Source organism: Sorghum bicolor, chromosome 9 (genome assembly GCF_000003195.3).
Source record: "Sorghum bicolor cultivar BTx623 chromosome 9, Sorghum_bicolor_NCBIv3, whole genome shotgun sequence".
NCBI classification, from domain to species: Eukaryota; Viridiplantae; Streptophyta; class Magnoliopsida; order Poales; family Poaceae; genus Sorghum; species Sorghum bicolor.
Window position 1 is genome coordinate 53,420,091 of NC_012878.2, and position 12,809 is coordinate 53,432,899.

A 12,809-nucleotide genomic window follows, 5' to 3' on the forward strand; every position below is an offset into this window, starting at 1 on the left:
TCCCCAGCATTCATATTGATCAGAACCACTTGAATAACACAGGCAATTAGCTAGTGCTAATGATTCAATCATTATGCACATTCAGTCAGTGTCATCAATTTCCATCTCTTCCTATCTCCATTAAATGGTTTTCTATGCGAATTCAGTCTTTTTTAAAAAGTTGTTCATCCATTTAAAAAACAGCATGAGGGCGACTGACTTGGCCAGAAAGAGGTTAAACTCGACCATAATTCTTGGGCATGGATGACATGGAGTTTTTTCATAGTATATGATTTAGAGTCATAAGTTTTGATATTATTTTTCTATAAATTTAGGGAGTGCTTGTATCCAAATGCTAAAATTAGCACATCTTGCGATGATGGGCTAAACATGAGCAGATGAGCTAATTATGGTCTAATACGAGCCAGTGAACTTTGGCCACCAATTATTCTCCAATAACTTTTATTACCCATAAATTAATTAACCATGTTTAGTCCTTTTATTTGGCACCCAAAACCCAGGACTAGTGAGCCGAACACTCCATGAGTCAAAGTTGAAAATTATGTTGAGAATCTAGACCTTGAATTATGTTCCTTCATAGATGGAGGACCTCAATGCCATTTGAGCAGTTGACTATAGGGTCTGTTTGGTTCGCAACCTAGCAAGTAAGTTCCTGACCGTTAGACACTTAACATTGATAGCATATTGCTACCTGACCAAGCAACTTTTCTTAGGTGCTGAACCAAAGAGGCCGAAAATAACTTTTCTTAGCATTTCACAGAGATATTTATCTTGCGATTCTACAAATATATATACAAGAAAAAGAGCCTTCTCAATGCAGCAGCTGTCTTCGAGACTTTATCATTGGACACGGCTAAAGGAATGCTCACGGCCTCCCGGTGCTGCTGTCAAACAAGGCAAAGGGAGTAAAAAAGGATGCTTTTTTTCCCCTCATTTTCAGAGCATGAAGACCCCGGTTGTCCAGCAGCGCCAACGATAAACACAACAAACCCAAAAACGCACACCACGTGCTGATAATAGACACAGACAACTTTAAAGTTTACCACAGTTTTGGTACCATCCATTTTCACAGCTGAAATTTGAGATTTTAAACACAGCCATTAATGTGACTAGCGATCGACCATATTTTGCTCGGTGTTAGTAACAACGAATCCAATGTACATGGTAACAGGGATATATGATGTCATTGGTATCAAAATAAAGAGCCATACGGACTACTGCCAAAAAGATGCAAGAAGCAATTCTATACAAGTGCATAACACACTATACGATTTCCAACCAAAGAAATATAAATATTTTCCACTCATACGATGATGGTCAAGATATTATTCCATGAATATAGAAAATTCCTCGTTATCTGTCTATCCCTTTCTCTGATTTCCGCCGTAAATCCTTCTGCTCTCTCCAATTCTACAATACAATGACAATGTGACACATACATAACGTCACAGGACGGCCGACGCTGCGTGCACAGGCGTTCCGGTGCGAGTTCTTGTACACGACGGCGCCGGCAAAGTGTGCCGGCGGAGTCACTCTCACCGCTTCACAGGAATCCGTCTCTGCGGTCTTGCTCCTCGGCTTCTCTGTTCGCCGTCTGCACAGCCTTGAACCACAGAAACGCCTGAAAAAAAAAAATCACGGACACTCTGCAGTCAGCCACAGAGCAGGCGCTGCAATGGGGAGGCATGCACAGCACGGCGCATATCTGGGATACGTACGGAGGTCGGGATGCCGGTGAAGACGAAGAAGCCCAGGATCGGCGCGTACAGGGCGCTGTCGGAGCCGACGATCCCGAACACCGGCCGCTGGTTGGTGTACTCGAAGATGGAGCCGATCTGTGGACCATGCAGATTCGTTTCCGTCAGTAAAGACTGATTTTCTGCCGGCAGCGAAAAAGGAGAGTGGGGTTTTCCAGCAAGCGCACGCACCGCGGCGATGGCGGTGATCGCGGACGCGAGCAGGTAGGCGTAGAACGGGACCTGCCCGGCCTCCTCCGGTCCCCGCGCGGCCCCGCCCTCGCGCGCCCAGGGCGGCGGCTCCTCCGCGCCGGGCTTGGCCCACGCGGGAACCTTCTCCTCCGCCTCGCCCGGCGGCGGCTTCGGCTTCTGTTTGCCCGACGACGCGGCCAAGGCCGTCCGCAGCCTCCGGCGCGGCGGCGACGGCCTGCCGCCGAGTAGGAGCGAACGGGCGAGACGGGCCTGGTGAGGCCTCACGTTCGGATTCGGACCGCCCCTGCTGCTCCCTGAGGAGGTGGAGACGGCCAGCGCTGTGGCCGCCATTGGAGACGAGCGCGGCGACGAGCTCCTCCCTTCCGCTCCGCGGGCGCTCTCGAGACTGAGAGGTGGTCCGAGTCCGACCGCTGGCGGTCTGGTGGCGGATGGGAAAGTGGATAGGAGGCGGTCGGTGGGCACGGCGCGCGCGGCCGTGAGTGGCTAGGACGCGGACGACGTGGCGTGTGGCGGCTGCCAGGCTGGCATTGAGGACGTAGGTCAGAATGGGATCGAGAATGGTATCTGCGGCCTGTCCAGCCCAGCCAGCCCACCTGAAAATGTCTGATGACAGGCTTTGGTGGCCCAGGCCCATATCCAGAGCAGCCATCAGCCACGGAGTTCCTGAACGAAAACGCCGGCGCCGGCGCTCTGGGTGACGACGATGGGTGGTCTACGGCGAACGGAGTTGGTCTTGATGAAAGCTGTGATCGGAGATATCTTACAGAACTGGTGATGTTTAACTTCAAGAAAGCGGTAGCAACTAGCCACTGCATCTGGTAGGACGCGTACATGATCGATCAAGAGCAGATCAAGTTGGCATCCTCCTCCGGCCCCCCAAATGAATGGCTCGTGGCCACCGGCGGCCGGCGGCCGGGCGAAGGATTTACCGACCACGGGATCACTTCTTGTCCCTGAGCAGCACCTTGACGTATTGCTTGTACTCGACGCGGCCCTCGCCTTGCGGGTCGGCCTCGCGGAGCATCGCGTCGGCCTCCTGCTCCGTGAGCCGGTCGCCGTGGCTCACCATCACCTGCCGCAGCTGCTCCGCGGGGATGGACCCGGTGCGGGCGTCGTCGAACACGTCGAAGCACTCCGCGAGGCGCTCCTCCGACTGCCTCGCGCCCATCTTGCGCGCCGCCAAGGCCAGGAACGCCGCGAGGTCGATGGTGGCGCCGGCGCCGGCGCCCGCGTCCTCCAGGAAGCGCCGCGCCTCCGCCTCGTCCACGTTCTGGCCCAGGGACCGCAGCGCCGTCACGAGGTCGCCTGCGGCGATCCGACCTGCATGCATGCCCACCGCCACCAGGAGCAACAAAGAAGGACGTCTCAGTTGAGGTTCGGTGGATCGGAGTACGATGGATGGGATGGGATGGTGACTTGCCGTCCTCGTCGGCGTCGAACAGGTCGAAGATCTCCTTGCACTCGTCGACCTGCGCCGGCGTCAGCTTCTCCGCCATGTTGCTCGATCACCCGAGCTACTCTACTCTACTCTCTCTCCACCTCCAACCTCAGCCGCTTCCTCTTGCTGTGGATGGATGCTACGACGAGTTTTCTCTGATTCTGACTCGATTTCGACAGGTCAGAAGAGTGAACAGCAAATTCCGATCTGGCACTGGCAATGGCAGAACATCTTTTCCTTGGTCATCAGAAAATAACGAAACAATGACCTATCATCGGTGCACCGCACTTAATCAATCTAGTGGCGGCACCCCAGTTATCTCAAAAGCGACGTCTCATCCACCTCTGGAGCGATCCAATGTGGGTGCAGTGCAAAGACAGGCCATGCTGCCGCCATGATCCTCACCTAACCATCGCAATTAGCAATAATCAATCTAGATCCAGCAGCTGGCAATTGTAGTATTAAAAGGAATCCACTAGGACTACAGAAGCCGGAAAAAGCACAGGTAATGATAGGCAGTATTAGAAGCAGAAGACAGGAGCTGAATCAAAAGCTTAACTCTTATTCTCCCCTGTCATCTGCGAAGGCCAACTTGGTTCAACAGCCAGCTTGGCAGGCTGTCACCATACCTAATTGGCTTTTCCTGCTCATGATTCGTTCATGAATAATTAGTAGAGACAGCGCCCCTCCTCGGGCCTTCCAAAAAAAACGACTCACCCGTGAACTCACCGCCGCCGCGGAGCCCTTTTCAGTTGAAGGCTTGGAGGAACTCAGGGAAGATATCGTCGAAGGCAAGTTCCGACCCCGTACATGTGAAGAAAGGTGTCACCGGCTGAGCAAGGAGGAGGAGGAGCTGTCTGCGGTGGACCCTCGAAAGTCCATGTGCGTAAGCATAAAGCTGCTGTTGTTGGATGCATCGGCCATGCTGTGTGTGTGTGTGTGTGGTGTTTTTCGTCGGCTTCATGGCCTGGGCGATCATGGTTTCAGACACCTGGTGGGATCCGTTGCCGGCTCTTTTCATCATGTCGACGATCTTGGTTTTGAAGCTCTGGCTGACGACTGTGCATTCAGGGACATGACACGGAGGAGGGTACATTCACTCACTCAGAAAGCAGCGACGACAGCGATCTTAGTACCAAACTACTAGTGGCATCTTCTAATAATAAATTATAATAAAAAAAGCTAAAAACATCTCCAACAATTTAGCAAATAACTTTGACATCCATACTATTTTTAGTAAAACGAGAAAAAACCCTCTTCAACAATTTACATCTCAATTCTTCATACTTTTCTAACTTGACATATCTCTCTGTCTAACACGCAAATATACGTGTGGCTTTATGTTTGACATCGGTCTTTCTCCTCATGCTTAGCGGAGCTCTTCATTCGCTTAGTGGGGTTCCGACTTTCGTTAGCGGGGTTTTGAGGTTTTGGAAACAAAAAATTACCAAACTGTTAAAGATCTTTTTTTTCTCTCCATATTATTTTGGGAGTTGGTAAATAATAAGATTTGAAAACAAATTTTATCAAACCGTTAGAGATGCTTGATCTCCACCTGAATTATTGCTACTTTAAGTGTTTGGCTAGTTGGGAGCGATTTTCTTCGGAGAAGCTAGAGCTCTTCTAAACGACACCCACGCCTTATAGTGTGGTGCCCCGCTCAGATAGTGTTGGACAATTGGACTGGTAGTATGTACCGCGTCTTTCGATACGTTTCTTTTACACGCGCGTGTAGTTACTCTCATCTTTGTATCTCTAGATTTAAGGTGTATATGACCGGACGAAATGCATATAGACAAAGTATATGATCATACTAGACCATCTAGAGTGATATGTATGTTAAGTATGCATACATACATAGAGTATATGGTTATACTTATTGTATATAATATAGTAGTGGCATTTTAGTAATATATTTAAAATATAATTTTTTTTGAAAAAATTCGCGTGGTAAGATCTAGAGTATCTTAATATGAGTATATAAACATACTCAAACTGATAAACAAGTATGAATACATACACAATGTAGTTTATTGAAGATAAGAGTAACTACACGTACGTGTACAAAGGAATTTCCATATATATATATATATATATATATATATATATATATATATATATATGTTTGTCCTAAATTATAAGTCGTTTTGGTTTCTAGATTCATAGCATTTGATATATATCTAGATATAATATATACTTAAATGCATAGATGCATAGCAAAAGCTATCTAGAAAAAGTCAGTACTGTACTATATATAGTTGATCGGCGCTTGACGGGTGTGAATTTCATTTTGAACGGTTTATATATGTCTTGAGTGTAACTTAAAACCAAATTTTGTCAAATCATATACTACTAGCAAAAGTGCTCGTACGTTGCAACGGGTGAAAAGATATAGCGTCATCCCCGAACGCTTATGGTAGGAGGACATGTTGGTATGGCTATTATCCTCGTCTCTCCTACTTCGAACCAATCAATCGAATATGCCTTCAACACATCTATGTCCTTCCTAATATGACTCAAAACCAATGCCGATATGTATCCGTACGTCTAGGATGTAGGTGAAAGGTCCTAATATGGCTAGAGGGGGGGGTGAATAGCCTATTTAAAAATTCTACAAACTCACTAGAGTAAGAGGTTAGTAAAAAACAAAGCGAAGCTTTTTGCTCTAGCTCTAATGGGGTGTTTGCAAGCCACCTATCCAACAATTCTAGTTGATATAATCACTAGGCACACAAGAGCTATGTCACTACTTACACTAGAAGCTACAAAAAGTTTCTATACAAGTAAGTAAGCTACTCTAGTTTGCGGAAATGTAAAAGAGATGGTTTGAACTTTATACCGCCGCGTAGAGGGGATGAACCAATCAATAATATGAAGTCCAATCACCGGGAGAAATCCAATGAACAATCACAATAGAGACACACAATTTTTCTTCCGAGGTTCACGTGCTTGCCGGCACGCTACGTCCCCATTGTGTCGACCAACACTTGGTGGTTCGGTGGCTAAGAGGTGTAGCACGAACCTCGTCCTCACTAGGACACCACAAGAACCAACCCACAAGTGAGGTAACTCAATGACACATGCAATCCACTAGAGTTACCTTTCGGCTCTCCGCCGGGGAAGGTACAAGACCCCTCACAATCACCGGGAGATAGCCACGAACAATCACCAACTCATGCCAATCCTCCTCCGCTGCTCCAAGCCGTCTAGGTGGCGGCAACCACCAAGAGTAACAAGAAAACCGCAGCTAGAACGATCCCCAAGTGCCAATAGATGCAATCACTCAAGCAAATGCACTTGGAATCACTCTCAATCTCACAAAGATGTTTAAACTATAAAGGAGATGAGTGGGAGGTGTTTGCTTAGGCTCACAAGGATGTCAAGTATGTTAGAATGCCAAGAGAGAGAGCCCCAAGCCGGCCAAACACATATTTATAGCCCCTCAAACAAATAGAGCCGTTGGCTCTTTCACTAGGCGAAATACGGGGTCACCGGACGCTCTTAAAGGGGCACCGAACGCTCAACACCTGCGTCCGGTGCTCCAACGTCAGCCGCGTGTCAGAGTCTAACGGTAACCTGCAGTGCACCGGACGCTGAGCAAGTTAGCACCGGACTCATGCGCAGAGAGTTCCGCAAACCTGCGGGTCACCGGACGCTAAGCACCGGTAGCGTCCGGTGCTCACCGGACCCATGCGCAGAGAGGGTCGCAAAACGCCCGCACACCGGACGCTAACCACCGGACGCTCAAGCCAGCGTCCGGTGCCTATCGTCCGGTGCCTTACCCTAGCTGGGACAGACACTGTCTGCACCGGACGCTCAGACTCAGCGTCCGGTGCTCCAGAAGCTAGCGTCCGGTGAGTGAGAAACACTCCCGCGACTTCTCCAAATTTTCCCACCGGCGCAATAGAAAATATGCATTTCATTTTCTCAAAAGCGCCGAATCCGAGAGGAACCCATCCTCTCTCTACCCTTCAAACTCCACCTCCTTCTCAAAGTGTGCCAACACCACAACGTGTAAACCAACATGTGCACGTGTGTTAGCATTTTCACAAACATTTTCTTTGAAGGAGTTAAGTTAGCTCACTAGGTTCTAAATGCATGCACATGAGCAATGACACCTAGTGGCACTTGATAACCGCTTAGCCAAAGAATTCCCCTCTTTATAGTACGGCTATCTATCCTAAATGTGATCACACCCTCTATGGTGTCTTGATCACCAAAACCAAAACCCTAAGCAATACCTTTGCCTTGATCTCAATAGGGTTTTGTTTTTCTCTTTCTTCTTTTCCAAGTTGAGCACTTGATCACCTTGTGGTCATCACCATGATCATCTCTTGCTCCAACACTTGGCATGTACCAACCTCATTTAGTCTACACACACTTAGTATAGAGGTTAGTACTAGGGTTTCATCAATTATCCAAAACCAAACTAGGGCTTTCAATCTCTCCCTTTTTGGTAATTGATGACAACCCTTTTTACAAAGATTTTCAATAAAATTTTCTTGGATTCATGTTGCTTGCCCAAGCATTTTACCATGTGCAAAGGTTATGGACAAGTTTCATAAACCCAAATTGGTTGCAATTGCTCCCCCTACATATGTGCTAAGAGTTTGGATTGAAAGCTTGCACATATGCTTGAATAGGAAATATAGGAGTCAATTTCTACCAAATGATGCTAAGGTGTAAAGAATGGATCTTTGAAGCATGATACCAATCGGAGTTGTCAATATACACCATCCTTAGCACCATTAGTAACTAGACATTCACAAAACTAGAACACCCCGTGAGATCAACATTATAAGCAAGGTTCTAGTACTACTTGTGAAACAACTAAAAGTCTAGTTACACTACCTATGCATGCTAGTTCTTCATTTCATCAATCAAACCTACAACTAGCATACACCACACAAGCAAGGCATCGGAGAGAAAGCTTCTAAAGCTAATGCAAATGCAAGCAAACATATGTGATGCACATACAAATGCAACATACAAGTTTATGAGCTTGCTCCCCCTACTTGTGTTCTTCAAAATTTTAATTGATCCTCTTCTTTTATCATGTTACTCCCCTATCTTAAATCTTTGGGAACTTTGGGAAATTTTCTCCCCCTTTGTCATCAATGACCACAAAAGGTGAGCTCAAATTTTAGATAGGTTAGTGTGAAACCATATGAAGTGAGATCATTTTCCCAAATTGGTCCAATCTAGATTACTTGCCTAAGATATTTAACTCGGTTTGATCCAAGGACAAGCTTCTTCACACCTCCAAATAAGGGTTATCTTGTACCATGTTGAGTTAAACACTTATAGCTCATATTCTAGATCAAACACTAGGATTGCAAGCCCATAAACATGTCATATGCTACCACTAGATCAAGTCAAGCATAGAAGCAATAGTGGTACCATACAAATTCATTTGATTTTCATGAATGAGCCTAAGACATGTAAGGAATGACTAGATGCACTAAGCAAGTCCTTAGCATAGGATGGATGACATGTCAAACAATTTTACCTTGCTTTGCTCGAAGGAGAGGCATGTCATATAAGTGGGGGCGCATCAACACATATTTGAGAAGTCAAGTATGTTCAATTCATTCCTTAGCTTGCAAAACCTCTTCTCATCAAGTGGCTTGGTGAATATATCGGCAAGTTGATCATCAGTGCCTATACTCTCAATGCAAATGTCCCCTTTTTGTTGGTGATCTCTTATGAAATGATGGCGGACATCTATGTGCTTTGTTCTTGAGTGTTGAACCGGATTGTTAGTGAGCTTCACGGCACTTTCATTGTCACATAGCAAGGGCACTTGTTTGAAATTGATTCCAAAGTCCTTCAATGTTGCCTTCATCCATAGGATTTGTGCACGACAACTACCGGCCGCAATGTACTCCGCTTCGGCGGTTGATAGTGCAACACTATTTTGCTTCTTGGATAACCATGAGACAAGTGATCTTCCCAATAGTTGACATGTGCCTGATGTGCTTCTTCTTTCAACTTTGCATCCCGCATAGTCCGAATCGGAATATCCAATAAGTTCAAACTTTGCACCTTTGGGATACCACAAACCAACATTTTGTGTATGCTTCAAGTACCTCAATATTCTCTTTGTTGCTTTCAAATGACTTTCTCTTGGTGAGGCTTGGAATCTTGCACACATGCATACACTAAACATGACATCCGGTCTTGATGCGGTCACATAGAGTAGGCTTCCAATCATAGACCGATATAACTTTTGATCCACCATATTTCCACTTGTATCATTATCTAGGCTTCCATTTGTTCCCATTGGTGTGCTAATTGATTTTGCATCATCCATACCAAACTTCTTGAGCATGTCTTTTATGTACTTGCCTTGACTCACAAATGTGCCATTCTTCAATTGCTTGATTTGAAGACCAAGGAAGTAGCTAAGCTCTCCAATCATTGACATCTCAAACTCATTAGCCATCATGTTGCCAAACTCCTCACAAAATTCTTGGTTGGTTGATCCAAATATGATATCATCAACATATATTTGCAACACAAACAAGTCCTTGCCAATCTTCTTGGTGAAGAGAGTGGTGTCAACCTTGCCCATCTTGAAACCTTTAGAGAGTAAGAAATCTCTCAATCTCTCATACCATGCTCTAGGTGCTTGCTTCAAACCATACAATGCCTTTCTTAGCTTGTAAACATGGTTGGGTTTCTTGTCATCTTCAAAACCGGGAGGTTGCTCAACATAAACTTCTTCATTGATATAGCCATTGAGAAAAGCACTCTTGACATCCATTTGGTATAGCTTGATATTATGAGCACAAGCATAGGCCAACAAGATCCTAATTGCTTCCAATCTTGCAACCGGGGCATATGTTTCACCAAAGTCAAGACCTTCAACTTGAGTATAGCCTTGTGCTACCAATCTTGCTTTGTTTCTTACAACTATCCCATCTTGATCTTGTTTGTTGCGAAAGACCCATCTAGTGCCAATGACATTATGATCACTAGGTCTCTCAACTAATTCCCATACTTGATTTCTCTTGAAATTGTTGAGCTCTTCATGCATAGCATTAACCCAATCAACATCTCTCAATGCTTCATCAACCTTCTTTGGCTCAATGTGAGACACAAAGGAGAAATGCTCACAAAATGATGCTAATCTTGATCTAGTTTGCACTCCTCTATGAATGTCACCTATGATATGATCCAATGGATGATCTCTTGCAATATTTATTGGTTGGAGTATTTGCACTTGATTGCTTGCACTTGGTTGATCATGAGATGATGTACTAGCTTGTTGATCATGAGAACCACTAGCTTGCACATTAGAGGTAGGAAGCACTTGATCTTTGTCATCTTCAACATCAATCACCTCTCTAGGCCTTAAATCACCAACATCCATATTCTTCATTGCATCGGCCAATTGAGTGCCTCTCACATCATCTAGATTCTCATCTTCCTCTTGAGAGCCATTTGTTTCATCAAACTCAACATCATGCACCTCTTCAAGAGTACCACTAGCCAAATTCCACACTCTATAAGCTTTGCTAGTAGTGGAGTAACCAAGCAAGAAGCCTTCATCACATTTCTTTTCAAATTTACTCAATCTAGTGCCTTTCTTCAATATGTAGCATTTGCAACCAAAAACCCGAAAGTATGCAATGTTGGGCTTTCTTCCATTTAAGAGCTCATATGGTGTCTTCTCCATCATTGGGTGACAATAGAGTCGGTTGCTATAGTAGCAAGCCGTGTTAATTGCTTCGGCCCAAAAGGAATGACTCACATTGTACTCACTCAACATTGATCTTGCCATGTCAATCAAGGTTCTATTCTTCCTCTCAACAAGACCATTTGATTGTGGAGTGTACTTGGCCGAGAATTGATGCCTAATGCCAAATTCATCACAAAGCTCATCAACTCTTGTATTCTTGAATTCACTTCCATTGTCACTTCTCACTTTCTTGATGGTTGCTTCAAACTCATTGTGTATTCTCTTGACAAATGATTTGAAGGTTGCAAAGGCATCACTCTTGTCACTAAGAAAGAATACCCATGTATATCTTGTGAAATCATCCACTATCACAAATCCATATTTGTTTCCACCAATGCTTGTGTATGTGGTTGGTCCAAATAAGTCCATGTGCAACAACTCAAATGCCTTGCATGTACTCATGATGCTCTTCTTTGGATGAGTGTTGCCAACTTGTTTTCCGGCTTGACATGCACTACAAAGCTTGTCTTTCTCAAATGTGACATCTTTCAAGCCTCTAACAAGATCATGCTTGACTAACTTGTTCAATTGTTTCATACCAACATGACCAAGCCTTCTATGCCATAACCAACCCATGCTAGATTTAGTGAGTAAGCATGTTGATAATTGAGCTTCACTAGCATTGAAATCAACCAAGTATAGATTCTCATATCTAAACCCTTTGAATATCAAGTTGGAGCCATCTACACTTCTGATCTCCACATCATCAACTCCAAATATGCATTTGAAACCAAGATCACAAAGTTGAGCTACGGATAGTAAGTTGAAGTTCAAGCTCTCTACTAGTAGCACATTGGAAATGCTCAAGTCATTGGATATAGCAATTTTACCGAGCCCTTTGACCTTGCCTTTGCCATTGTCACCAAATGTGATACTATCAACACCATTGTCATCATTTGGATTGATTGATTTGAACATTCTTGAATCACCGGTCATGTGTTGTGTGCACCCACTATCAAGCACCCAATGCCTTCCTCCGGCTTTATAGTTTACCTACAAAACAAATCAATGTTTCTTAGGTACCCATACTTGTTTGGGTCCTTAGAGGTTAGTGACTAAGCTTTTTGGTACCCAAATGGCCTTCTTCTTTGGACCCACAATTGGTGTACCAACAAACTTAGCATGCACACCCTTCTCACCCTTGGTAAGCACATAACAAGAATCAAAAGGAGTGTAAGATACATTAGCAATTTTCTTGTTATTGTTCATTTTATTGCAATTAAGCTCTAGGTGCCCAACTTGCTTGCATTTGTTGCAATACCGACCATTGCTCTTCACAAAGCTAGGTTTGTGAGTTGCGAAGGCTTTCTTGCCCTTCTTGGGGGTATAGCCTAATCCCTCTTTATTGAGAGAAAACCTTTGGCTACCCAAGCATTTTAGCAAGCGGGCCTCACCACCATAGGCCTTGCCTAGGGCGTGAGTGAGCTCATCCACCTCTCTCTTGAGAGTCTCATTCTCAACCTTTAGTGAAGCATCACAAGTGACACTAACACTAGAAGTGGAGGTAGAGTTGGTGGTGGTGGATGAAGACCTACAAGAAGAGTTAGTGGCAACAACAATATGTGGGTTGGGTGATTCCTTAATTAAGTCACATGTTGTGCCCACATCACATGATATAACAACCTTTTCCTTGTTCTTCTAACAACAAGGAGTGAGCTTTCTCAAGCTTGGTGTGAGC

General features: G+C 45.0%; 2 protein-coding genes across 5 annotated transcripts; both read right to left on the reverse strand.

Moving 5' to 3' along the window:
* Nucleotides 1,242-2,531, reverse strand: LOC8077035. Its single transcript, XM_002441251.2, has 3 exons — nucleotides 1,929-2,531; nucleotides 1,719-1,835; nucleotides 1,242-1,621 (listed from the first exon to the last, which is right to left on the reverse strand). Exons 1-3 carry the CDS (start codon nucleotides 2,277-2,279, stop codon nucleotides 1,544-1,546), a joined length of 546 nt encoding a protein of 181 aa, XP_002441296.1. The 5' UTR covers nucleotides 2,280-2,531; the 3' UTR covers nucleotides 1,242-1,543.
* LOC8064168 (probable calcium-binding protein CML9) lies at nucleotides 2,677-4,457 on the reverse strand. Of its 4 annotated transcripts, XM_021446754.1 has the most exons (4): nucleotides 4,117-4,457; nucleotides 3,947-4,030; nucleotides 3,370-3,792; nucleotides 2,677-3,269 (listed from the first exon to the last, which is right to left on the reverse strand). In XM_021446754.1, exons 3-4 carry the CDS (start codon nucleotides 3,443-3,445, stop codon nucleotides 2,890-2,892), a joined length of 456 nt encoding a protein of 151 aa, XP_021302429.1. In that variant the 5' UTR covers nucleotides 3,446-3,792; nucleotides 3,947-4,030; nucleotides 4,117-4,457; the 3' UTR covers nucleotides 2,677-2,889. The 4 variants fall into 4 exon arrangements, with proteins under 4 accessions (XP_021302429.1, XP_021302428.1, XP_021302427.1 ...); XM_021446753.1 differs by having other exon boundaries at nucleotides 3,370-4,030; XM_021446752.1 differs by having other exon boundaries at nucleotides 3,370-4,030; nucleotides 4,105-4,457.

Coding starts and splice junctions, on each gene's coding strand:
- LOC8077035 (XM_002441251.2), bottom strand. CDS start 2,279: ATGGCGGCCACAGCGCTGGCCGTCTCCACCTCCTCAGGGAGCAGCAGG. Junction 1,836..1,928: donor CGATCACCGCCATCGCCGCG/GTGCGTGCGCTT, acceptor CATGGTCCACAG/ATCGGCTCCATCTTCGAGTA. Junction 1,622..1,718: donor TCACCGGCATCCCGACCTCC/GTACGTATCCCA, acceptor TTTTTTTTTCAG/GCGTTTCTGTGGTTCAAGGC.
- LOC8064168 (XM_021446754.1), bottom strand. CDS start 3,445: ATGGCGGAGAAGCTGACGCCGGCGCAGGTCGACGAGTGCAAGGAGATC. Junction 3,270..3,369: donor GTTCGACGCCGACGAGGACG/GCAAGTCACCAT, acceptor GCATGCATGCAG/GTCGGATCGCCGCAGGCGAC.